At 37.3% G+C, this 27,213-nt stretch overlaps 2 protein-coding genes across 2 annotated transcripts; one reads left to right on the top strand and one right to left on the bottom strand.

Moving 5' to 3' along the window:
- Positions 1 to 864: 864 nt before the first annotated feature.
- On the bottom strand, positions 865 to 4,382 carry LOC146459102 (protein FAM72A-like). Its single transcript, XM_085089823.1, has 4 exons — positions 4,124 to 4,382; positions 3,951 to 4,028; positions 3,693 to 3,817; positions 865 to 2,442 (listed from the first exon to the last, which is right to left on the bottom strand). Exons 1-4 carry the CDS (start codon positions 4,276 to 4,278, stop codon positions 2,348 to 2,350), a joined length of 453 nt encoding a protein of 150 aa, XP_084945949.1. The 5' UTR covers positions 4,279 to 4,382; the 3' UTR covers positions 865 to 2,347.
- Positions 4,383 to 10,363: 5,981 nt separating this feature from the next.
- LOC146459101 (glucose-6-phosphate exchanger SLC37A2-like) lies at positions 10,364 to 22,213 on the top strand. Its single transcript, XM_085089707.1, has 12 exons — positions 10,364 to 10,552; positions 11,112 to 11,204; positions 11,848 to 11,928; positions 12,480 to 12,548; positions 13,445 to 13,570; positions 15,315 to 15,380; positions 16,241 to 16,319; positions 17,355 to 17,436; positions 18,373 to 18,463; positions 19,296 to 19,390; positions 21,000 to 21,229; positions 21,734 to 22,213. The coding sequence occupies exons 1-12, from the start codon at positions 10,451 to 10,453 to the stop codon at positions 21,928 to 21,930; spliced, it is 1,311 nt and encodes a 436-aa protein (XP_084945833.1). The 5' UTR covers positions 10,364 to 10,450; the 3' UTR covers positions 21,931 to 22,213.
- Positions 22,214 to 27,213: the final 5,000 nt, after the last annotated feature.

The following is a 27,213-nucleotide window of genomic DNA, read 5'->3' as shown; positions in this document are numbered from 1 at the left end:
GGTGAAAGAGAATGACAAAAAGCCCTTTTAACCAGTGTGTCAACCAATACTGTCTTCAGTTTGGGATAAAAAAAGGAATTAGCTAGCATGTTGGTGATGTAAGTCAATATGGTTGCAAGCAAGACCTTGCTATTGTCACAGGAATGAATTTTGTACTACCTATTTAAAGCAATATCCACACCACCAGCCCCTCCCCAAAGAAGGGTTTGGAAATTCCAGTGGGGTGGAGGCTCAGGCCAAAAAATGTGAAGCTCAATTTGGAATATCCATATGGTTGGGGGGGGGGGGGGGGTTGGGGTCCTTCGGAAAAATCCTTTCTATGCAGGAGGTATTGATGTTTTCTGGAACTACACAGGAGCTCATTTACCATTTTTTTTTCCTTAGGTTTTCAAAAGATTCCTTTTTTATTGATAAGCTGAAGTTATTCAGAGGGGTAGGAATGGACCCATTGCATGTGTTTTGCAATGGAGAAGGTACTACAGCATCGTCCCCGATCAAATGTGAAGTCAGCTGGAGTATCAATGAAGAAAACACTATCTTACTATGCCTTTCAAATAATAACATGCAACGTTTGAACTTCAAAACCCAACAATTCACATGTTTTGCTGCTGTCAATCATATTAAATGATTACAGCTACAACCAAATGACATAAAAAATACAGTGAATTGAAAGCTGAAAATCACAGCGTTTGACCGCGCTGAGCCCAAGGTCTGTTTTCTGCAAGATCCAGTGCACTGCCTGACAGCATTGACAAATGTAATGATTTGTTGAATCTTGAGCTTCAGAGTTGGCATATTATTCAAGGTGCAGCTAAATATTCAGATGCTGGTGTACATTATTAATAATGAAAGCACAAAAAGCAATAACTGAATACTGCATGGTCATTTATTTTCAGTTTTTGAATAATTATTACTGTAGTTAGTTACTTTTAAAGCACTATAACTGCCAATATTTTTCTTTCTTTTTCTACAAAACTGAAACTTTCATAGATGTAACTGTACTGTAACTTGTACTACGTCCAGATTTATTTCATGTGAAAAAGAAACTCCTTCAAAATAGTATATTTTGGAAACCAAAGGACACCACAATGAAAACGTGTAAATGCTGGGCTTCATAAACAACGAAATCCACATACTAAGCAAAAATAATTAAACTACATTTTGTGCATGAAGTGAAATCACTTCTATTGAAACTTGATGAGTGTCTAAAACTGTTCCTGTACTCTTCTCCAAACCAGAACTTCATTCAACCCTAGCTAGCTAACTCTAGAAGTGTAGACTAGCTTGCAAGAGCAGACAGCTTTTCTGGCTTGTGTTTCACCCACGGCGAAAATAGCTGGAAAAAACAGCTGGCTCTCACATGCTAATAGAGACAAAATTATCCCAAACAATGACACTGGCTTTTACCTGAAATCAAACTGCCTATTAAAAGTATTTTTAGATTCAGTTGACTTAAAGGGACAGTATCACGCTATTTTTAGTAACACATTGAAAATCGGAAAGACGCTATTCGGTTGATAGCAGCCAAGATATAATGACAAAATTCCCTTAAAAGGCTACCAGAATGTAAAGAAACTATCCATGGATATTTTTGCCGGCAGATGACCAAGATAGAGAGGGGTTCAAATTTGAAAACCTCTGGCAGACGTTTTCAAATTTTGCTCTTGTAACGCACTAAAAATCGCGGGTTGTACTATATTTTGGTTCAACCTTTCATCTTAGAATCACTATTAATATTTCTTTAATTAGCAATTGAGAAATTAAGTAACACAGTGTTCAAAGTTTAAAGTTAGTGAATTTTGGCCAAAAATCATGATATATCCCATCGATCTCCCATGATACTGCCCCTTTTAAATGAGCTATCAGACAAATTCACCACATTTTTTTAGGCTCACTTTCTGCAGCTCACTTGACTGTACGCTCATTTTCTAAACAGGGCCTGGTGATCAAACCTAGACATTTACTTGATCACAATCGAACCAATTTCCTTCATCAGAAGTGCACATAGAATGGTTGACAAAAATCTGAGACCAGCTGCAGTTTATGCATGTACCATATCTATTTACCTTCTATTTTAATAATTAACTTTCTTGTTTTCATTACAAAGAAATTAAACAACTGTAACTGTACTAAATATTTAGTAAATGGTTGAGTAATTGTGTTCTCTTCCTGGTTTACAAGGAAAAGCATCGTCACTTTCAGAAAGCATTTTTTGACATTTACAAACTGTAATTATAACAGCTTGGCTTGTACTTCCTCTTCAGTATTTATATTCTATTTACATCAGCTTTGTACATTTAAGGTATAAATATTACTCTTCTTTCTGTTGAAATTTATGTATAGTTATTTATCTGCAGCACTCTTCCATCCAGAGGTCTTCATCACTCATTTCAGTATCTTCCTTCGAGTTTGGAAGTGATCCCCATAGCATTATTTGAATTCCTGTAAAATAACCAAGAAAAATTGACCATGGCTGTCAATAAGGGCCAGGAATTTCCTCCACTATTACGAGTGGGAACTCTGGCTACTTTGACAGAAAAACAAAGATTGACACCACAAAAGGAAAAGAATCCCCCAGCTAATTTTTTGCACTTCCCCACCCACTTCAAAAATTAGTGATAGCCCTGATGATGCAAGACAAAATTAGACATTTTCCTTCATAAACTACAGATAGATCAAGAGGTAAACCACAAAAATAAGTTCCAAGCCAGGATGTCAAGAAAGGACTTTGAGACAGATTTTACTATTTCCAAGTCAAAATATTGTGATTTGTTTCTTCACATATAACTAAATATTTCACACTAACCATACAAAGTAAGTTTGGTGATGTCGAGGTCTGAATAGTTTTAAAGCAGCTTAGGATATGACAAAACAGTGTGACAAGAGGCAACATTTACGACACAAGCCAATTGCAAGGAAGGACGATATAATATAATCACATTAGTTAAAAAAAAGTTGTAAGAAAAGGCATAGGATTTGACATGGATTTCTTCAAACACCTATTACATAATTTCACTTTTGACGGCAGATTATTACTCAATATTGCCTTGCTCTAACCCTTGCTTGGACTTGGCAAAGATTTCTGTACAGCCTTATAAACTGGGATTAACTTTGGCAGTAGAAGGCCTGTAAACGTGTCAAGACTTTCTTTATCAGTCCTGGGTTTACCAAAGAAAACAAAGTCAACCATCATATAATCTGACAGGAAAGCATGTTCATTAACATATAAGCTAATAAGTAACAAAAAGACAACAAAAAATGTGGATTGAAATAAAAACCAATGTTAGTAAAAGAACTCCCAGGCATGGTTCTTTCGAGTTTGTACTCTCTAAAATATCCAGAATATTTTTCTAGACAGTGTTGCTCACTTCACAATGGTTAATATCAATTTAGTTCAATTAAACCCCATCTCCGCAAAGCTTAAAAGCTGTTTCCCTTTTAGCTGTCAGTTTTAAGCAGATCAAAAAGCGTTATTTCCAGACAGATCCTGTCAAATTCTGAACACATACTTTCCATTTTCCCCTCACTTATACAGTCCAGAGGGTGATGAAACTAGCTTAAACAAGGCAACATGGCATTCAAACAATAAAACAGCTGTTATATTTCCACGTGTTTCTTCAAGTCCAGAATTCTACCGCAAGATACTACAATAAAATAACCTTAAGAGCTATGACATATCGTAGGCAACAAACCTGTTTGATCCAATCTTTCCACAGGAATAACAGCACTTGAGTGGAACATCCAAAAATGACCGTTGTTGCACGACCGAATACAAGATTGGCACGGCAGTGTTACATGATAACCGACCACATTTCCACTGAAAATGGAAACGAACACAACAAACCTGAGTATTCCAAAATCACGACTAATTACTAAATAAATGAATGAAGGAATGTCAATGAAAAGTGATTTAAAACAGTAAAGATAGATTTGCTAAGATATGAACGTACCATCCAAGGCAGGCGACATCTTTGATTCGACATTCGCAGTTCTCGGTTGAGTAATCTGTTCCAATCAGCTGAATAGCGCTAAAACACAACGAAAAAAGTATTAAAGACCGTCCTCGAGAAAACTTAAAAGCAATTACCATCCGTCTGAGGGAAAAATTGAACTTGAAACTCACTTTTCAGGCGGCAAATCGGTCGAGTAAAGTTCTACTTTTGTGTCGGCCAGCAGAAGTGCTCTCATGCCGCGAGCACAAATGTTTCGTTCACAATATCTGCACTCTAGTTTGACGACAGTTTTGGTCTGAAACGCAGGATGTATTCTTCTTGACATTTTTCTTTATAGTTTAGCCGGAAACCAGTATTTTCGCTTTCCTTTGGACACAAAACTCCCGATACAAGGACTTCAGCAAAATGGCCGTTCTCTGAAAACGGGTCGCAAGTTATAGCAAATACTGCGTTCCTATTGGTTGTTGCCTGGTGACGTTCACGCCTTTCTTGGCCTTTAAACTTTTTAAATAGCAAGGCGAGAAAATGCTGTTTTTGTCGTGAACGTGACAAAACAAGAAAAAGAAATGTCGCAACAGCAATTTTAACACTTTATTTATTGTCTCAATGAAAACTTTTTCATACGCCCTTTATAACCCGAGTCCATTCATTTATCTCCTCTATGATAAGAGAGTAGCTGCATACGCCGCTGCATACAGGTCAAATTCCTTTACTTAAATACTGTGTCACGCAAATCATCTTTCTGTATTCCATGCTGTGCTCACAATCACGTCTGATGCTAATGCACTTCCGTAGGTAAACCTTTATAAACAAAATAATCTGAATATTTTATTACCTTTATCCCCGAGTAAATGGTTTATGTTTTACTCATTAATTTTGATGCAACTTTTGTCGCACTTCACATACTATAGCCTGCTCTTTGTGTGTCATATCTGTGAAGAAAGAAGAAACCTTTTGAGCTGTAGCACTGCAGCTTTAATGTTAATACAAAGTCATGAAGATTAGCCTTCTGATGTTTAAATATAGCTTTTAATACTTTTAACTTTTCAGGTTTAAGCCCGTGAAAAATTGCTAAAAACCGTGTCACCAGTAGCCTGCGAATACAGCCGCCTCTCATCGCTCCCGGCCCCGATGGGCGTTTCGCTAAATGGTCTCTCTCGCGAAACGCCCATCGGGGCCGGGAGCGATGAGAGGCGGCTGTATTCGCCGGCTATGTCACCAGTGGAACCAGTGAAGTTTCACATACGGTATTCATTGCCAATGTGCTTGTCAATGGAGTCCCAGGGGATGTCTGGCAAATTTTAAAGTCACCCGAAATTACCATATTGTCGAACTGGTCAAAACTTCATTCAGAAAATTATCGAATACACTCATCCAACTTGGGTCTTCATTGGGTCTCCCATAGCAAAAACATAATAAAATTCTTTGGCCAGTAAGCGTAGTAATTTCGGCAAATATGATCTCAAGCTGTTGCAGCTCGGCTTCCGATTCAGGTCTAAATTCTTTGACAGCTTTGAGGGAGGCTGTTTTGATTGTGATAAGAACTCCGCCGCCACCTCGATCAGACCGATCTCTCCTAAATATTGTAAAGCCAGAATGCAATATTTCAGAGTTGTTGACATTTTGGTTCGAACATGTCTCATTGACACATCATTTTGTAACGACAAAGTTTTCGGCGTACACCAGGTCCTGGAAGGGATGGAGGTTACACACGGATTGCCAGTTTGTTGTGCTGTCTTTGTGATAACTCTTTAACCTTCTGGCATTTATCACGAGGCAATTTATCTTACCAGCAGTCGAAGCAGAAACCGGTCCAGGGTTAGGATTGATGTCACCATGTCAGCTGCATCTGAGTTGTTGTAGCAACAAACGTGGCACATTTTCATTACATGGCACAGTAATAAGTGTTGACTTAATAGCCAAAAACAGAGAAATAGAAATGGCTTTCACAGAGCTCTTTGAGTGACGACCTGGTTCCCTTAACAATGTCAACAATCCATCGAAGGAGCAATCATTTTCAGTAAACGGCAATAAAAATTGTAAGAATGAAATAAGGTAAAAGGAGTCCAAGACTAGCGGTACCTCCAAGACTACAGGTCGTTTGACCACAGGTCATCCTTCTGTCATTATATCGTTTTAGCCCTTGCGCATGCTCACACCTCAAAACGTACGACATGGAAGATACATGGCTGAATCTCAGTTTAAGTCAGTAAGGTGGAACTGAGATGCCAACGAAAGGGATCTGTCTCATATGGTCTGGGGCCGACTTTTCTCTCCCTCACTGTCTTGTCGGGGACAAGGTATCGGAAAGCAGCGCGGAACCACCTCCAGCTGGCATAAGCGAACCGCGGGCCGAAATCTCGTGTCGACTCGTGGTGCATCGTCATGGTACAACGCTCCGGGAAAGTGTCCAGAGGTACCGCTGTCCGCTGTATTTTTCTCTCTTTTCAGCCATTCTGATATTAAGGCTGGGAAGTTAGCTTTGTTAGTACCACCATCCACGAAAACGAAGAAAACACTCGGTGACAGGGCTTTTACTGCTGCTGCACCATCACTCTGGAATAAACTGCCGAGCGCAATAAGGGACGAGGATAATCTTAAACGTTTTAAGTCCAAATTGAAGACATTTTTATTTAGAGTTGCTTACAATACGAATAGCTTTTGAGGTAAGAATTGTAAATAACTATTTTTAATTAATTATTTTAATTGCTTACATATACAATTTGTTAAGCGCATTTGATCATATGCACATGTTAATTTGCGGCATACAACTATCAACTATTATTATTATTAAGTCACGCGAAGACATCGTAGGGAAAGAAGCGTTTCATTCACGCCCTTGTCATGTCCCTGTCAAATTGTCGACGGGTATTGTGTACTATTCAAAATACTATTCATAATGTGTAGAATTGGCTTAAACTTAAAAGCCAATTCTGCACATTAAACACATTCCCTAAAATATGTCATCGATAAATACATTAACGCGCGCGCAGGATGGATTGCAGCCCTTAGGTGTCCAAGATCAAGGGCCTGTTTCACAGGAAATTCCTGAATCTGGAGAGATTTTCGGAAAAACGTCAGGGAAAAATGAAATAATTACGGTACAGCAGGATATTAAAACTCGGAAAATTCAAAATCTTTGCCGTGAATGTCATTACCCAGGCTGAGAGTCAGTTAAGAACATTTTTATTACGACCAAATGCTTTTAAAATTAACAGTATAAATACGGATAAAATAATACAGGTAACAATTCAGGCTACATTGTCCAATTAACCGGCCAAATATAGGTGTCTCGGTCACGTTCACATAGATTTATTGAAAAATACTATAACAGATAACTAAGAACATCTTAAGAACTTTTTCAAGCTCAAATTGCCAAAAATAATGAGAATGTTCAGCCTCAGCCCCAAAATTAGAAGTTCTTATAAAAAAAGAGTGTATTCATAAACTGACATTCTATTTTAAAATCCGAAACAACTTAAGGACGGTGCCTACTATTGTTACTGCGCATACGTTCTGCGCATCTGGAGAAACTCGGGTTTCCTATGGGTGGTGCCTACTAATACGGGGATAATTTTGCGCGGTTTAAAACTATGCAGAGAAAGCAAAACTTAGCAAGTGATTTTGGTAACCAAAAAGAAAATTGGGGGTAACCATGCATTTTTCGGGCTCCTGTCAGAGATAATAAAGCTTCAATTTGGAAAAAAGCGCCATACATTGCTTTGTATTTTGCTGCTTTTTAGAATAATTGTTGCTTAGTTATCTCCAAAAAATGCGTGGTTGCCCTCAATTTTCTTTTTGGATTTCAATAGCCGCTACTAAGATCTGCTTTTCCCGCATAGTCATAAAACGCACAAAAGTACTTCTCTATTAGGAGTTACAAAAATAATTTATACACCCAATGGGCATGAAGTTGATCATGAGTCCCTAATGAGGCTCGCGGCAGTTTTTTGGACTTAGGGTGGAAGTTTTGAAATCACAATCTCGCATACAAGATAAACTTCGATCTTCTTCATACTACATCATCATCTTAACATATGGTCAAAGTTAATTTTCTCATCGGTTTCCAAGCAACAGCTGTTGCCATAGCAACGGAAGCGCAAAGCATCTCATTTTAAACATTGTCGATTATCTCAAAATCTAGTCAGACACTTGATAACGAAACTTTAGGGATTTAAACTACTCAATCTAGACTACTTGTGGGCGAAATCAGAAAAAAAAATCTGTAAGAGCGTTTTCAAGTAAATAATGAATCAATTTTTATGGGGTGATTTTGTTTTTTCCCACCTTTTTCACCAATATCTCTGGCAAAATAAAACTTGACACTTTGTCTTTTCTGTTAAAGGGTCTTTCCTCATAACAAATCATTCTCAAATTTATATTGAGCTTGAAGGGTGTCTCCGATTTTAAGATATTTATGTTTGAAAACAGTTAAAATGAAGCGCAGATGAATGAAAAAGTTCTTATACTTTGCATAAATCGAGATATCTTTCACCCGCCTAGATTAGCCTATGCTATTTGCGGGCTAGTGCATTCTTGCCTTACCTTCGTGAAAAATGTGCTTTAATAAATTGAATTGAATTGAATTGAATTGAATTGAATTGAAATGCCCCAACAAATTTTTCTCTTAAATTACAATCGGTTAAAGTACGAATGCTTTTCGATATCCACGCAAGTTTCAGGCTTCTTTTAAGAGAGCATTAGTTGATTACTTCTGACAATGTGCCAGATTACTTTCTGCCTTTTGATTTTCCCCTTGACAGGTGCCACCAAGCCAACAGCAGCACAGATGGAGAAGCTCAGTGAAATAACCGACGCGCTGCAATACATGTTCAGCTGTGGGCTCCATTAATTCCGGATGATCATGAGTTAAGCGGCGTCTTCGTTGTCAGGCAAGATGTTTCGTACGCTGACCCGGTCGATAAACCCTATCACTCATGCCAAAAATTTGAAGAAATTTGCTGTTGGTGTGGAGCTTTGGAGCCAGAGGCAAGAATCAACGACGAGACAAGAGCCATCTACAAGGTCGTGAACCCTGTGCGCCAGGAATGCGCCGCTGCCGGCAAGAGACCAGTGGCAAGCTGCCGGATGGCAGGCGGAGGGAACGAATAAAGTAACTCTGCTCAAGTGTTTTCCTGTCACACGGACAGGAAGTCTCTCTCGTCGGAGAGTCAGTATTTTCTGTAATATGAAGTAAAAACTACAAATCTGTAAACAAAAAATTGCTTTTTTCAGATTAAAGTGACAAATGTTTGAAATAATGCGTCATTGCCTTCATTGCCTTCTGCGTAACTTTTTTTTTTGAAAACGCAAAAATTTGGGTCGGTCGGACGATGCTAAACAGAGAAAAAAAGGGGATGGCCTTATCTTAAAAAATACCGTTAACGAACTAAAAGACTAAAACTATTTGCAGTAGAGGCAGTTCGCACTCTCAGTTTCATCCGTAAGAGAATTCCATTCCCTTGAGTTTTGAAGAGCAGCGAATGAATGAAGTCCACGAGTAGTTTATCTTAACTGGTGACAATTGTAATTTGTTAACTCTTCTCAGGCCATACGCGGTGTTTCGAGGTGTTCCTTTCAATGAATGAAGATATTGAAATCAGCATTCAATAAGAGGGTCTTACCGCTTCTTTTTCGTTTCCTTCTTTTATCCTGATAATCAACTTGTATTTTTTCAGCTTGGTGTGTTTATATTTGTCTTGTGTCCGCTATGTAATGGTAATAGGACTGAGTGGAGTACAATTCAGGGAGTAATTGTGTCAAAAATAAAATGCTTGAATATGATTGGTTCTTAACAGCCCATATTTGTGGCTTAATTTTGCAATGTAACTACAAAACTGTCCGATTTGACCTGTCCAATTACTAGAAGCTTGTAATCGGACAGGTCAAATCGGACACAAATTAGTTTTGTAATTGGGGTCTACGTGTAAGCTAATCTCGTTCTCAGATCTGGCTACGAGATTACGTGTAAGCCCCTAATATGAGCTCATTCAACAACAACAAAAAAATTGAAATACAGTAATTCATAGTTTCTTAATTTCTTCGTGACTGAATTACATGTAAAATATTTTGGTAGGTGCTTCATGAAATATTACAGAAACCCAAAATTTTACGCTTACAAACAAGATTGAATACTGAAGTAAATATGAAAAATGGCAAAGAATTCTCCCCTGGTAGTCACTTGGACGCTGGGACCGTATGGACCGTATGCCTTGATTGACATGAGGTATGTACCGCTGTTTTACCTTCGTGAGAAAGATTACGTAATACCTGAGATGACGCAATCGTTACGTCATCTTCGTCTTAATGGCCGTCAAAACATAAACAACCTCGTTCTCGTTCCCTGAGAGAGAGGACCCTGGGAGCCAGGTTGCAGATTCGTACCCATTCTACTCTCTAATCAGGCCACAAACACAAAATGGCGATCAGTGGATAAACAAAATGTTTTCTATTTCCCGTGATATACGGCATTTTGTTCTGATTCTGTGGCTTGCATTATGATAACAATGGACGGTTTTAACGGCAGACAGATATTCTGCCTTTTACTGACATGGCTAAGTTATGCATCGACGTATTTACTTCGGAAGCCTCTAGGAGTGGTAAGTAATTATAATCTTACATGAAATGAAAGTCTACATACAGCTATTTCAATTACCGTTATCGGATAAAAGCTTAAAGCTTAAAGACGTCTTCAAAGAGGCTGCCTCCTCATCCACTCGATATCCTAACATTTCTTTCATCCAAATGGCTCGCCATCGTATATCCTCACTGGACGGACGAGGCCTAGCTGATTTTGATTAACTCATTCATAAAAAATCCACAGAATCTTCAGGTCTTTTCTTTAATACAGCTTTATACTTTGATTCGACAACGTTAATTGAAATAGTTTATAAAGCTTATTAAAACCCTTGAAGGTTCAAATTGATTGGTGAATTACAAGTCTGTGCCGCTTAATAATCACTAGACCATGCTGTGTCCGCAAAACAACAACAACAATAACAAAAACAAAAACAATGTCAACTGACACCGTTTTGCAATATGTAGTTACTTCTTATTTGGTATGTAACAAGTACAATGTAGGTAGATATCTCCAAATTCTTAAAAATACACAAGCCAACATTTAGAGAATTAAACATCTAATCCTGTCATTATTTTTAGGTCAAGGCAGATCTTGCCAATACATACAACCTCACAAGAACAGAGCTGGGTTTTCTGGACACTGCACTTTTGTTACCTTATGCCTTTATGCAGGTATAAAAGGACAGTTTTATGATGGAGTGTTGTGGCACTTTCAGACTCAAGTTAAAATTTATACTTTGAACTGTGGTTGAAAGAACAAGTGAATGGCCATTGATTGCAGTGATGTTAATGTACACAACCTATGCGGTTGTGAAAAGAAATAATTTCTGACCCGAAAAAATGAATTTTCTATGAGCTTTCTTTTTTTGCAACTGCATAAATTGGATCATTTAGTTATTAATTTAGCTTGTAGTGCTGCCCCTGCAGTATGTTGCTGGCGTAGGTTGCAGCTTGTAGTGCTCTAGTTTTGGGGACCTGCCAATATTCTTCTCAGAGTGCTGCTGGCCTGGCTGTGCTGCTACTGCAGTGTGTTGTTGTGTTTTGTTGTTGTCGGCTTAGGCTGCAGCTTGAAGTACCAGAGTGAGTAGGGGACGTAGTTCCCCGGTGTTGTGGTCTGGTCTTTGTGTGTATATTCTCATGGTTGAGTGGGTAAATGCTCGGAGATATTAGCTGCATAAGCTGCTCGAAAATCCGAGGGTAAATAAAAATATAATGATGATGATGATGATGAAGGTTAAACCATGCATTTTTTAGAGATAAAACAGCCACTAGGAATTCTTACAAGTAATGATTAAATATTTACCTTTTTTTGTAGATCATATTAGCATCCCTTGGTGATAGATATGGTCCTCGGAGGGCACTAGTTGGCTGCCTTTTGGGCTCTGCTTTATCAATGGTAAGAGTTTATTAAATTATTTTGCCAAATCACCCTGTTATAAAATGCATGCAATGCTGACTAGACATTAAACTAGGTTCATGAGACAAACGTGAACCTAGTTTAATGGCCTTAGCTCCCATGAGTCTCCAGTAGCTCAGTGGTAGAGCATCCAAACTAGTTTTTGGAAGGTCTTAGGTTTGACTCCTGATAGGAGCGCTCAGATTTTTTTTCCAAGTATGCCTGTGTCACTTACTGCATAATACATCATTTCTCATTTATTCACCAGGCTTGAAATATTCCATCACATTCATATTTCCATCGTGCATATGCCACACATGACATTCCAATGCTAGCAGTATGCAGGATTTTCGTGCCATGAACCTGGTTTAATGGCCTTAGCTCTCACGAGTCTCCTGTAGCTCAGTGGTGGAGCATCCGAACTAGTAATCGGATGGTCTTAGGTTCGACTCCTGATAGGAGCACTCGGATTTTTTTTTCCGAGTATGCCTGTGTCACTTACTTATTTCTCAATTTTATTATAATTATTATTTTTATGTTTTATACATTAGGTTACCTTTGGCTACTGGAACAGTATAGTGGTATTTGCATTGCTCCTTTTTCTGAATGGAACAGCACAGGTTAGTTTTTTCTCCCAAAATCTTTTAAATATGATAACGTTTGTTTTTCAAATCATTCAATATTTCTAACTTGAAAAGGTGTGATAGTTGGTTAGGAGAATCAGGAAATATAGTTTGAGGCATGTATTTGTTCCCTGTACTGTAACTAAGGAAAGAGAATGCAGGTGAAGCTGAGACTGTAGAGTGTCTCAATCCCTAATATCAAAGAACAAATGCTCCTATCTTGTCCTTAATACTTTTCTTATAAACATACTGGGGAGAAGTTATAATTATATTAAAATATCAGGAAAATTCACCTTGGGTGATCATATCCTTAATTCTCATTACCTCAGGAGGTTCAATAAGCATTGATTTTATAAGGAGAAATTTGATGCTTAACTATGTGTTTTTGATTAATTTAATAAATTTGATGCTGATCACTGTTAGGGTTTAAAGTGCTAAAATTTAACCAATGTCACCTACACCTGTTGGTTTTCATTGAGGTTCATCCATTTGTCCATAAAAAGATATGGCAGAGTGAAAACCAGTAATCAATGGTGGCCTCACCCAAAGTACACATTTTGCCACCAGTTTTCCATAATATTTGTGTGTCTATACCTGCAACCATCTCTGTTGTTCTTGCCATCCCTGTGAAAACTAATGTTACATAAAATGAGCCATGTATAAAGCCTTATGAGATGCAATTTAGCAATAATTATTGTTGCCTACACAGGATACAATATCATGGGGTTTAGCATGTGATCAATGCAAGGAAAAGGTTTTTTGGGAAATATTTAAATTTGTTTTCCTTCATGTTGTAATGTTTCCCTCAATGAACATCGAGACTCAGGTAGAAAAGAGTGACCATTTTCCTTGGGATCAGACAATAAGTGTAACAGTTTATAACATGTTGATAGTCCACAGCTTGGCCAAACTGTGTCAAATCACTCACCAACTGGTTCTCTGACCAACGACGGACGACTGTGTTTGGTTTGTTCGGTACAAGCAGCTTTGCAGGTGGCATCTTTGGGACAGCATTGGCTGTGAGTAATTTATTTGATCATTCCGTATTTATTTGGGCTCACAAAATAAAGACACTTGTAAGGCCCAGTTCAGACGCCGAACTTTTCATGAGCCGAACTTAATTCAAATTAAGGTCGGCCCAAATCATGAAAATCCCCCCTTTTGATTCAGATGCCAAACTTAATTAGCCGAACTTAATTTATTTGAAGCAAAACCAATTGAAATGTTAGCATTTTTTTTTATTTTCTATTTTTTTATTTGAAATACGTTATAATAATTTATGCATTAGGTTCGGCTCATGAAAACTTCGGCGTCAGAATCAAAGCCGTTCCAAAGCCAAAATTCCCAGCTGAGCCATGCGGGAAGAACGGCTGAGCCGTTCCAAATTGAAACAGCTGTTCTCAACTGATTCAGATGCCGAACTTTTTATGTACTTAATTCAAGGTATTAGGTTCGGCTCATGAAAAGTTCGGCGTCGGAACGGGGCCTTAGTCTCTCTGCAGGGTATGGCACATGAATGTGCAAGTATTGTTTGTACACATTGTGTGTGCACACTAAATTTTCAGAAGGAACTTGCTGAAAAACAGCCCTTATGTGTTTACATGTCAACTTTCCACTCTAACTTAAGTGTTGAAGTACATATGTACCAAAAAAATAAAAAGTTTGTCCTACATTAATATTCGTCATAAAAGTAGAACTCAAAAAAGTAATTTCTTATGTTACATGGAATCAGAAATATGTCATTCTTCCCCTGGGACTTAAAATCTCCAGGTAAGGTTTTATACTGTTCGCATGGCAACCAGGATATGTCAGTGCATGCAGGTAACTTAAAAGATCATACTGCATGCCATGCACAGCAGCAGTAGAATACCTTTCCACACATGAGATCTCGTTGAGTTCTGTCATACTCTGCACACTGGCTGGCATGTGAGTTGGACTGCTAAAAAGTATGAAATTTACTAACTTGTCTATGAATGCTTTCATTGAGTCAGTCAGTTTTGTAAACAATGCAACTGAAATCTGCCAAATCGTACATGTCGGTTCCTTTTTGTGTAGGTCACTTGCATTTTGCGATAAGGTTATAAGCTCCTTGTTTTTGTTGTTTTCTTTTTAACCTTTTGGTCAAATTACTAAACAGAACCAAGTTTCTTATGTCAGAACCACTGCAATATCTGTGCCAAAATACGGAGCTTATATTTGAAGCAATTTCACTTCCAAGTCTGAAAAAGTTACTTATGATAGTCTTCCCTAACACCCTGCAAATATTATGCCATTATTTTTTTGAGTGCGAGCAAACACTTAACTAGCTATTGGTACAATAACCCTGCCTTATTGTTGACATTCAGTTGACCCAATTTTGTTATTATAAATTTATTATAACTCTCAGTTAGTACATTGGTGTGAGTGGTCAATTTTGCGGGCATGTATCTCACCGTACGGCCCGCTAAATTTGAAAGTTTCTTTTCCTGCGTGTCCGATTAACCTCAGAGATGTAATAAATATCTTACTAACGGTAACCTCATTTTCTTGGTCTATACTGTAAGTTACGGATCCTCTGTTGATTTATGGCCTGTGCGCTTCATGCTTGGGCCATGAATCAACGGGAAAGGCTCGGTCCATAACTTACAGTACGGACCTCAAGGTCGGTTAGTAAGAGGTATATACATGTAACTGGCTGCTGTCATGATTATTTTTTCATTTTCTGTGGAAATAATTAAGAACTGTGCTAAGCATTGGTTCCTTTCCATCTTGTTCACCACACAGGTTCAGTTACAATCTATATTCACTCCTGATATGAGGTTCATCTTTTTGATTCCTTCTATGATAGTGGTAAGTTTTATATTAAAGTATATGTATGTTTGGTATTTTTTTAAAGCAGTATTTCACTGTAAAAGCTCAGGGTTTATATTATTCATGTTCATGTCTCGAGAAAACATGGGTTATTAGGGAGATGGCTTTTAAAATAGAGAGAGAGGCTCATTTTAAATAACAACTTTTGAAAAAAACTTAACTTAGTTTTAGTGAAACTTTACCAAACAACTATCTGAAACATAGCAAAAATGGGTTGAGCGCATACTAACTATGTTTGTGTGTATCATAAATTCATGCAATGTCATTTTATCTCTGTCGGCACAAAATTACTTCTGCCCATTGAAGGCCAAGTTGTTTCCGCTATAGACCAACCGACTGACATTTGGAAAGGGGGAAGGGACTTTTTTAATTTTTTTATCTCTAATTATAAGATGGTGCAATAGAGCTTTAACACTGAAAACCAGTCTTGATCATCTTGTAAAAGTATTATTTGTTCAAAAGCTTACAATTTAGCAGTGTTAATTAAAATTACAGTAATTTGCACAGTTTAATTATGGATTGAATGTTCATATTAAATAAATGTACAAAATTTTATAAAAAGTGATACCCCTTGGTAATAATGGCCATTTGCATAAAAGTGTCCAAATGTTCATGAGAGACAACATGCTGTTCTGTCCTTTCAGTTTGCCATAATTTCAGTTTAGCTTCATATTTTGCTTCTTCTTCTTCCATGGGGTGGGTATATATTTTTTCTGGAACTCCACAATATTGTACATAAATACAATAATTATTGAAGAAGTATATTTTTATCACTAATTTTAATAATATTACAATATTAGTGCACCTATACTTATGTGGTATTTGAAAATCATTTTCAGGGTGGTGTTGGCATTTTAGTTTTTCTCTTTCTTCACTCTCCTGCAGAACTTGGGATTTCAGAACCAACTGAAGCACCAGGTAATACTGGCAGAATAACTTTTAGATGTCTGCACTAGCAAAACTGATGGAGCTTTTAATTCCTTATTACTGGACAGCTGGACTGGTTGTTCTTTGAACGGGAAACTCGGTTTAGCTTGACAGTAGTAACAAATTTATATAGCTTCAAATCCCTTTAAAATAATTTATCACAACAAACTGCAATATAAAGCAAATCACAGGAGTTTTCTATGGTCTATACTCTTATAGATCATAAAACAATGTCATAAAATGTTCAAAACTCAAGTGGAACTACGAGCCACCGACAGGTGGTTGCACTGCCAAGTTTTGAACATTTTATGGCATCCTTTTATGTTCTATTAGAGTACAATATAGACCAAAGAAAATTTTTATGGTGTCATTTGATGTTCAATAAGAGTATAGACCATAGAAAACTGCCATGTATTTGTTTTTTACAATAACATTGAAAAAGTATGAGCAAAATTAGCTTTATTTTCTGTTGAGAAAGGATGCATGTTACCTCTGACATTACTTTTATTGTCTGTACTCTTATAGACAATAGGTACAAGCCAATCAGCACGTGGAAATTTTGACAGTTATAAACAAAAAGCTTTTTACAAGGACTGAAAAAGATTTTTTTGGTCATTAGATTAGTTGGTTTGAAGAGGACCCACCTTGTCTAGAATAAGGTATCATTTTCCTGGAAACTGATCAAAGGCTGAAGAATTTAGTATAGACTAGGTCTGCTGAGAATTGACACTTAAAAAATGTATTTTTTAATTAGTAAACTGTTGTTGTTGTTGTACGCATACATGTAGAAGATTTTGTTTTAGCTGGAGTGTGTTAGTGACCCAGTTTCTGGAAAATAGGGTAGGGATTTTTGATCTTTAGTACATAGTGTAGGGTTGCTAAATGCAGCTGAACGTTGAACTTGGTCTGGTTTAGGGTAAGGGTTTCAAAGTCAGAGCAACATAGCCCCACCCAAAAATGTTAGAGTACCCCCCTGGGAGTTGAATTAATTTGTTATTGACCACATGAATGTTTCTTTGTTCTTAGAATCAAGCAAGAGCTCAGCTGAAATGCCATCAGCACAGTCCAAACAGAATCAACTAACTTATGGTCAGCTCTGGAGATTAAAGTAAAAATCTGATTGTTATTTAAATTTCCCTCATTAGTTGTAATTTTACATGTGGAAATTCTGTTTGGTATGAGAATTGTTAAGTCTGAGGAGTTTAGACTGAAATTGACCATTCATTCATTCATTCAATCAATCAATCAATCAATCAATCAATCAATCAATCAATCAATCAATCAATCAATCAATCAATCAATCAATCAATCAATCAATCAATCAATCACTCATTCAATCAATCAATCAATCATAATCTTTATTTATCCATGGTAGAAATTAAAGCTAGAAAGCTTATGGGGCTGTGTCAATAAGAAAAAGATAGAAAATAATACAAAACTACCATCATGATCATCATAAATGTATGGTGAAGGCGACTCGGCTGAAAAGTTCAGTTCTCTAAGATCTGATGCAATGACCTCTTTAATCAGTGCAGTGGTCTACCGACTGAGTGATCAAGCCAACTAGGAGCTAATGACAAGTTACTGTGTCCATCTGGACTCCTTTATCTGGCTAAAGCCTTGTTTAGTACAGTACAGTCGACTCCAGATAGCTTGAACCTTCAAAGGAAATTGGAAAAGGTTCAAGTTATCGGGAGTTGAGAACAAATGACAGGAAAAAGGAAAAATCGGTGTTTACTGTGTATTTCTATTCAATCATACAGTGTGCATTTTAATCAAAGTTCAAAAACTCATTAAGAATTCATAAGCCCATTGACCTATCAAATGGTCGATAAAAAAACAATATCGAACAATATTTCTCAATTATAAATTTGATAATAGCAACTGAGCACTTGCCCATAAAAAAAATGTCTTCTTTTACAGTAAAGATTGATATTTTTGTCATCCAGCAGAGTGTCAAAATTACCGTTTGGCACGTCTTGTAGTCCCACAGCCATGGATTGCTGGATTGACCTTACTTAAATGTTGTGTTTGTTTTGGTTAGGATGGTACCAGAGCTGTGTTGGGCCAGTTGTTGTGTAAAGCTTGTAAGATACTGTATGTATATGTGGCTCCCTATGTATCTTTACCAAGCAGTAAGTACATTAAATATATGATGTGCAGTTCCAGAAAATATCCATACTCCCCCAATGGAAGTTTCTTTGTTTTGCATTCCTCGCCCCCCCCCCCCCCCCCCCCCGCTCCAGGAAATTCCAGTATAGTTTCATACTTTGGTTCCAAAATTTTGACCTTCCATGGAGTGGGTATGGATTTTTTTCTGGAACTGCACAATAAATACTAGATTAAACAAGTTTATTGTAGTCTTGTATCTCATAATCAGGCAGGAGTGCCCTTGGCTACTTACTGGGGGCACTGTTTCCTGGTCAACGTGGAATTTTGAAGTGTTTTTTTTTGTGTGTGTGTGAAGGGGAGGAAACTGGATAAACCGGAGAGAAACCCCTTAGAGCAAGGACAAGAACCAACAATAAGCTTAACCCACATATGGTGTAAGCTCCAGTTCTTGACTTATGTGGTTTATGGTATCTTTTGATAAAAATGATGAAATTATGAGACCTTCAATCAGCTTCCAAATAATTCTAGAATGACGAGAGGAAAGAAATCAACTCAATGCTTGAAAGGAACAACTCGTGATCTGTTCTAGCGCATGTTGGAAACAAAAATGCAAGAACTTGAAAAACATAAGCCTTACATTTTTTCAAGTTTCATTCCATACCTACTTACCCTGTCTCAGGCCAGAGGCACTAATCGACAGTTTTATTGCACTTGGGTGATAATTTACAACAAACTTGACAATTATTATTTCTTTGTGTCTGCTGACAGACAAAAAGTTTTTTGGTTTTGAAATGACAGCAAATTTGTGTGATACTTCCCCTTTAAATGGCTTTCTTTGATAAATTTGAATTGCAGCTGAACTACACTAAGTACCAGGCAGGTTACTTGTCCACAGTATTTGAAATTGGAGGAGTAATGGGTACCACTATACTGGGCTTCTTTGTAAACAGGTAAAACTTGTTTTAGTGTTAATGTATGTACGTAGTCACTAAATAAGTCTCCTAAATGGTCAAAATTCTTTCCTCTGTCAAATGACTGAGAGCTTATGGTTTACCTAATAATGATTACTCCAAATCTATTTCACAGAAAAAGTAAAATCACTGGTAGTTATGGAGTAGTACTATGGCCTTATGAATCTCTAAAGGTGTTACAAGAATCCATATTAGGTAAACCATTCTAAGGTCTTAGTCAATTCAAAGTTGTAGGATTTGACCAGTAAGACTAGCGTGTTTAATTAGTCACAACATTTAGAGTTAAAAATCGCTGTGAATTAGTAAGAGTTTAGATACAATAAATTCGGTGAAGATTGAGTGAACTATTCATTCAAGAACCTTTTCTCTAACATGAAATTGCTGTTAGAGTGCTAGGAAGAAAACATTAGGGGATTTTTTTGAGGAAGAACAAGCTATTAATAGTCTTTGGCTATGGATGGCTAGGATGCAAATGGATTGCAACTTGAAAATTGACCACTTTTTTCAAGTTTTTCCAGTGTATTGAAAAGAAGTCAATAAAAACTGATTATAATTTGTTCCCCCATCCAGGGGGTGGGGGGGGGGGGTAATAATCCTACAGTAACACTGACCTAATATCATTACCTGTAGCCAGTTTGGATTGCATGGCACTGTAAGAATGCCGTTTTTTTACAATGTCTGAATACTCTCCAAAAATCACCCGAAGGCCTTCCAAATGTTCCCGACAACTCGTGGTTAGAACAATGTTTACGTACCATGTATTGTGCAATTTGATTGGTTGATTTCTGACCAATTACGATACTCGTTAAATATATAGCAATTTGATTTTTCCTATCGAGAACAGCTCAAATAAGAACACTAAATCCACTTCATGTTGGATTTTTCCTTTTTGACATCTCGAAAATAACAAAATTAATGAAAAAAAAAAAAGAGAGAGAGAGAGAAAAAGGCTGTGGTAGGTATTTCCCGGGAGATTTGATGAAAAACTAGACTCCCAGTAAAACCGGGAGAGTTGGCAGGTCTGAGAGTATGAAGCTAAACTGGAATTTCGTCTGGGTAGGGGGGATGTCAAACAAAAAATGTTCCGTGGGGGGCGTATGGATGTTTTCTGGAACTGTATTGTATTTATAGATGCAGTTGCTTCATAATACAAAAAGCGAGTTAAGCTGACTCTCCCTCCATGTGGGCCACTTAAGCTTGAGTGCTAATTACCTTTAGTTACTGAATGATACTGTAAATAGTTTTAATTTTAAATGTCTGCATGTGATTGTTTTAGATTTCAGAATGTTTATTTGGGGAATTTGTTTTATATAGGGTTATCTTATGATTAACTCCTTTCAGGAAGTGTTTTATTCATAATCTTTATTAAAACACAATGGTTTTCAAAGCTGTAAGCTTGTGGGGTTGTGTGTTTACATGCACCTAAACTAACCTAATCTACGTTACTTTATACAATGGTTCATAGTAGACCAAATTTGTCAATTTCTACCAGACAAAATTAACCAAAACAATGGTTAATATTAGACAAAAGTTTTATTGATTAGTTGATTTCCTGAATAAAATGTTATCTTATGTTGATCTGTTTCAGATTTCTTCAAGGTAGAGCAATTTATGGTGTAATGCTGGCAGTGTCTGGTAGCACTGTGTTCGTAGCGCTGTTTCAGTACACTGGACACTGGGGAATGACAGTGAATGCTATGTTGCTGTTCTTAGCAGGGGCTTGTAACTGTGGAGTGGATCCTTATTTAACTGGTTCAATACCCGCTGAGATTGGTGAACGTGAGAATGCTCAAGCTGCGACATCTGGACTTGTAAATGGTTAGCAAACTTAATCTTTATTTACTGATGATAAATGAAGGGCTGGATGCATAACTGCCTTATGTCGAATGTTGGGCTGTTTTTTTTTTTTTTTTTGGATTTGTCTCAATTTTTGCATGTGGGCTTCGTTTTAGTCAATTACAAACATTGCCCTGTATTTTTTTTTTTTCGTCGGTTTGCTCTTCGTTTTCGAGAAATAACGTATGCAAAAAAACTCAGTTTTCCTAGCGGCATCTTTTGGAGATCTTTTGTTGAATGAGAAACAAAAGAAACCTTTTGTTTCGCTGAACAATGAATGAATTTAATTTAATGTCGTTATAATTTCTGCAGCTGAAATTCAGGCAAGATCAGGAGAAAAAAATTGGAAATTATAATGTTGGACATGAAATAAGCCCGTGTTGTTTTCTTTGTCCCATGCTTCATCTTTCTTACTTTTGACCTAGCTTAAAATTTACCATCTTTCTTTCCTATATCATGATTGTCACACGCTTTTTTCTCTTCCAGGTTTTGGTGGTTTAGGTCCCATAATTGAAGGTCCCATTGTGGGGTGGATCGCTGACAGGTATGGCTGGACAGGTCCCTTTTACCTGATGGTGGCCACGTCCCTGGTTGGCTCCCTCACAATGCTGAGGGCCTCCCGGATTGACCAGTCCATAAAGGAAGCTCAGTTCATGGGAACATTGCCATCAGGAAATGCTTAATAACAACTTGTTAAATAAGAGGGGGTTCTTTAAAATGTTGAACAAGAGGGCGAGAGTTTAGTGTAGCAGGGGAGGATAGTTAACTTAGATGGTGTGCTCTTTTATGGCACAAGTAAGTGAAGAGGTTAAATGCAACAGAGCAAAGTTGTGTTCACAGAAGGTCAATTTGCCTGGCTCTTGAATAACAGCATGTAGTGTGGAAGAAACCTGCATCTACAAGCTAGGATAATTTGCAGCAGGATAAACCCATCAATGCAAATATAAAAGAAAGAAAATGAAAAACTATTTTAAGTAACTAAAATCACTGTCTAAACTAACTAAATCACTGTTGGGATGAAAAAGAAGTAAGATGGGTCTTGAATGCCTCAACACTTGGTTGGACTATTACTTCAGCTGGAAGTGACTGACCTACAGCAACCAATTAAACAGGAAGTTCTGGTATAAAAGGGGCCTGGCCTGACCATTCTCACTTTCAGTTGCCAAACAACCATCACAGTGTAAACAACTGACAAACAATGTGTCTTTTTTAACTGCCCGCAGCGATAAAATTTGCTTAATTTTCAGAACAAACCCTGTTAAACAAATTAGAACTTGATATCTTATATTGCTGCGGTGATATATGAAATTTTGAGGCATAGTTTTTCAGAGGACGCTTGAATCATTAACTTGCCATGACTGAACAGCATCTAAATTTGCATCTCATGCCCACAAAGGTGTGAGATTAAAGGAGGTGCTTGCCCTTTTATAGCGGAACTTCCTGTTTGAGCCTTGGGCATACAACCCCCTTCTTCTAACCCCATGCAATTGTGTTACAGATATCTTAAGCAGATTTTATTTTTGGAGGCCAAATTTTGACAGTCATGTCAGCCAAACTGTTTAGATTTTTCACCTAAAATTTTATTATGTTTTATTAAGTTTTCTTTAGTGTGTTTTTCTACTTTTGTAGACAATTTTGGTAACCCTTGATCAACTTCAAGTAATTTTGGTTCAGTTGACATAACTTTGTTTGTAGATCAGTGGAATAAAAATTATGAATACCACAAATAACATACTAAAACATTAAATTTCAGCAGATCCTGTTTTAGGCAACCTTACATAGCGTTATAGCTGGTGTAGTTATAATATACCTGCAAACTTTTTCTGAGTCAAAGGTATGAGACTTTTGTCTCGTCATGATCAGGGTTTTCTGAAAACGTCCCAGCCACTTCCGAAAAATTTTCCGAAGACTTCCGAACATTGTCGAAAATGTCCGACGACCTTTGAACACTTACAATTCAAACAGATTGTAGACATTTGAAAGCTTTTGCGATTGTTATAAGGAGCAAAGAAATAATACCTAACAAACCTGAAATGAAATAATTTTAATAAGTTTTTTAGAACAACTTGTCCGGATTTGTGAGTCAGGCGTGAGAAATTGTCCTTGATGCGTGAGATTGATATCTTTAGTCTGCAGGCGTGAGACTCGCACATAATGCATGAGAGTTGGCAGCCCAGGGGGGTTACTCGGGTATAAATGTGACGGGGGGGGGGGGGGGTCCAACGGAGCCTAATATTTTGCACCAAAAAAAATACATGGGCCTTATATTGTGCACCCAAAAAAATACAAGACTGCCAGCGATGAAAGTTATTGTGTTCCAAAAGATACCGATGATCGGGCCGATGATAAGCTTGTGTAATAGATGAGTCATGGATAGAAGTAAATGACGTCTCAGTTTACAAAGGTGTCGTTGTCTTCATTCTCATTGGTGTTTGTCGGTGGTCCCCGGGCCCCATGCTGCTTAGAAAATACGCAGCTGCCTGAAAATGCGGCACTCCGGCTACATGCAGATTATTCAAATCATGCTTTCGGATCTTGCGGGAACTTTGGCTTGAATTGCGTTCAGACCCAAAAAAATACACAGTTTAATCTTCAACCCAAAAAAATGCAGGAGTTGAAAATTTTAGACCCAAAAAAATACCTCGGACCCCTCCCCCCCCCCCCCCCACGTGACGTTTATACCCGAGTATCCCCCCTGGGGTTGGCAGGTATATTATATATGACAAGCTAGGAGCATAGCTGACCAAACTGCCTTTTGAGATAACTTTGTGTTTTAGCTCAGATTCACTGGAATTTTTTATGTGGCCTTCAATTCCTTTAGGAACATTGCTGCACTGCTTTGCGCTTCATTTTGTGATAAAAACGGAAATCCTGTAGACCCATAATCATAGGCTCCCTTGAGGACCTACAGATGTGGTGGAATTTAAGGACGGTGTCTACTATTGTTACTGCGCATCTCGAGATACTCTGGTTTCGTATGGGTGGTGCCAACTAATACAGGAATATTTTTGCGTGGTTTAAAACTATGCAGAGAAAGCAGAACTAAGCAAACGCTTTTGGTATCTCGAAAGAAAATTGGGGGTAACCATGCATTTTTCAGAGATAATTAAGCTTCAATTTAGGAAAAAAACCCATACATTGCTTTATATTTTGGCGCTTTTTAGAGATATTATTGCTTAATTATCTCTTAATTACCGCCCAAAAATACTTCGATATTAGTAGGCACCGTCCTTAAAAAGACATAGATCCCAAAGGAATAGCCTGAAGCAATAAACATCACTGCAAAGCTCTAGGGAATAAACCCATAAAAACAGGCTGAATTTTAATATACACTCGATTGCAAAAACGTTGACACCTTAAAAGCATAAACCGTGAACAATAAGACCCAATGGCTTTATGGGTATAAGTGTACTATTCTCGTGCGACAGCTGATGGTCAAAATTAGTTGCACGTGGTGAATGATGAAAACTTTCCAGGCTTTCCTTAAAGTGTCCAAGTTGGCCTACAAGGGCCAATTTGAGTGATATACAATTTGCGATTTGCCTAAGTTCAAAACAGGCAACGAACTTAAGTAGTATTTGGTAGAAAATTATTCGGAAGAATTAAGTTAGCACTTTATTTTTTATTGCAAAGAACGAGAATAATAAATGATTGTTTATGGAAATGAGGTTATTGTTAATCTGTTGGGTCTCATCGTTCATGGTTTATGCTTTTTAGGTGTCAACGTTTTTGCAATTGAGTGTATCGAAATTGGGCCGTTGGAGCCGTTTGTGCTTGATGGCCCCCGTGCCAGTGAGAATAGTGGTTTTTATTACTGTATTGTATATTTATTTTTGTTCATAGGAAAATAGATGACGTTATAATATTTTATTGAAAACTGCCATTACCTTTTTAAGAATCGATCATGAATGCAGCCATTTTTTGCTAGGTGTCGTGCTCAAAATGGTTCATTAGACAGTCAAGCTCTGCTTTGGTAGCAAAAAGGTAGATAGGATATTTAATATTACTGATATGTGATTTTATAATGCAGTTTTGCTTGCCTGGCCTGAACTGGCAACTCTAGAGTCTGTTGCTTCTTAATTCTTTGTAATTTCATACTATGTTATGTGAGTTGAGGGAATCTCTCGATGAAATAAAGAAATAAACAAAAAGTAAAAATAATAAAAAGTAAATAAATATTTACAATAGGTTTCAGTATAGCATTTCACATTGTTAATTACTGTGTTGGTTTTGTTTTGGCAAAATGGTGTTTTGAAGTTTTGAAAACTGAATTCACTCCTTAATAATTTATTAAGAGAAAACAAACAAAATTGCTACTGTGAGGGGGGTTTGGAAATAATAAAATTTGGTGAACTTTTGCTTTGAATTTTCTCCAAGAATTATTCATGATTTGAAAAACTATGTCAAACACTCAAAAGGGTGTTTCATCTGATTTTCAAACACCTGTAAGTACCTTTAAGGATGGTGCCTACTTTTTTGTGCAGTTTAAAACTATGCGGAGAAAGCAGAACTTAGCAAGTGCTCTTACAATTAAAAAAGAAAATTGGGGGGAACCATGCATTTTTCAGAGATAATAAAGCTTCAATTTGATAAAAAATGCCATACATTGCTTTGGATTTTAGCATTACTTTATTTATTGTTTCTTATGGCTAAAAAATGCGTGGTTACCCCCAATTTTCTTTTTGGATTCCAAGAGCCCTTGCTAAGATCTGCTTTTCCTGCATTAGTTATAAACTGCACAAATATACTTCAGGCACCGTACTCCTTAAAAACCCCTTATCCTTGCCTTGGCTTTAAACCCACCTCCCAGTGTTTGGAAATCAGTTGAAACTGTCTTTTTTGTGTTTGATATCGAGGTCCAGAGGACACAATAACAGCAAATAAATAAACATGTCGATCAATTCCTTTGTTTGTGTCCACTTGGCCTCATTGTCAACTTGAATTTTATTATTAATATTAAAAGTAGCCTATTATGCTCCGATGAAGGTCCAACACTTTAAATGAAGCTTTTGTATCTCTTTAAGGTGGCGGCGGAAACTCTGCTCCAAAAACAAATGGACGGTAAATTGTTGGAAATGGTGTCTAAATTCTAAATTTTAGTTTAAGAATTAGAAATAACATTCAAGTGTGCTTTCACTTTTAAGTTTCCCAGGCGCAGCCATCTTAGATTTGATGACGTCATTGCCTTGCCGCTATTGTTCTCTATTGGTTCACACAAAGAACTTCTGTTTGCTAACAAAAGCGGCAATGCACTGACGTCATGAAATCCAAGATTGTTGCGCCCAGAAAATTTGAAAGCGAAAGTAGGTGATGATCACATCTAATTTTAAGCACAACTGAATGTTATTTCTACTTCTTAAACTAAAATTTAGAATTTAGACACTATTTCCAACAATTTACCGTCCATTTGTTTTCGGAGCAGAGGTTCCGTTTAAAGCAACACCATACCGCAGCCTTGTTCACAGTTGTCCTTGGTTTGCCGCACAACATACATCACCTTTTGAGCTGATCGAAAAGACACACCATAGAGCGGCCTGTGTACAGCCACCCCCTCCCTCAGGAAAAATCTCAAGCAGCTAGGTTCACTCAATAAGGGCTATTAGGCCTGGCAACAAGACTGACCCTACCATTGAGACGTACAATGTAGCTCGTTTATTAATTATTAATAAAAATTATTAAGGCCAAATAAGAACAAAATAAATGTTCAGTGGTAACATTTATTGCTCTGCTTTAATCGAGCTTTTGCATTACAACCCCATAAGTTAGACAATTAATTTTTCCCAATACAAATATTCCTTGTACAAATATTCTCCAGAAAATAGAACCTCACATTGACTGAACAGGAACGGACAAAATTAATTTTCCTGCATATATCAACTAATTCAAATGTTCATAATACCAACCAGTGACAATATCTACAAATTTATTACTTAATTTCTGCCCAATAGCTACATAACTATAATTTT

Source organism: Pavona decussata, unplaced genomic scaffold (genome assembly GCF_977016875.1).
Source record: "Pavona decussata unplaced genomic scaffold, jaPavDecu1.1 SCAFFOLD_223, whole genome shotgun sequence".
Classification (NCBI taxonomy): Eukaryota; Metazoa; Cnidaria; class Anthozoa; order Scleractinia; family Agariciidae; genus Pavona; species Pavona decussata.
The sequence above is the reverse complement of the archived record's forward strand: the minus strand, read 5'-3'. Positions and strand labels throughout refer to the sequence as shown.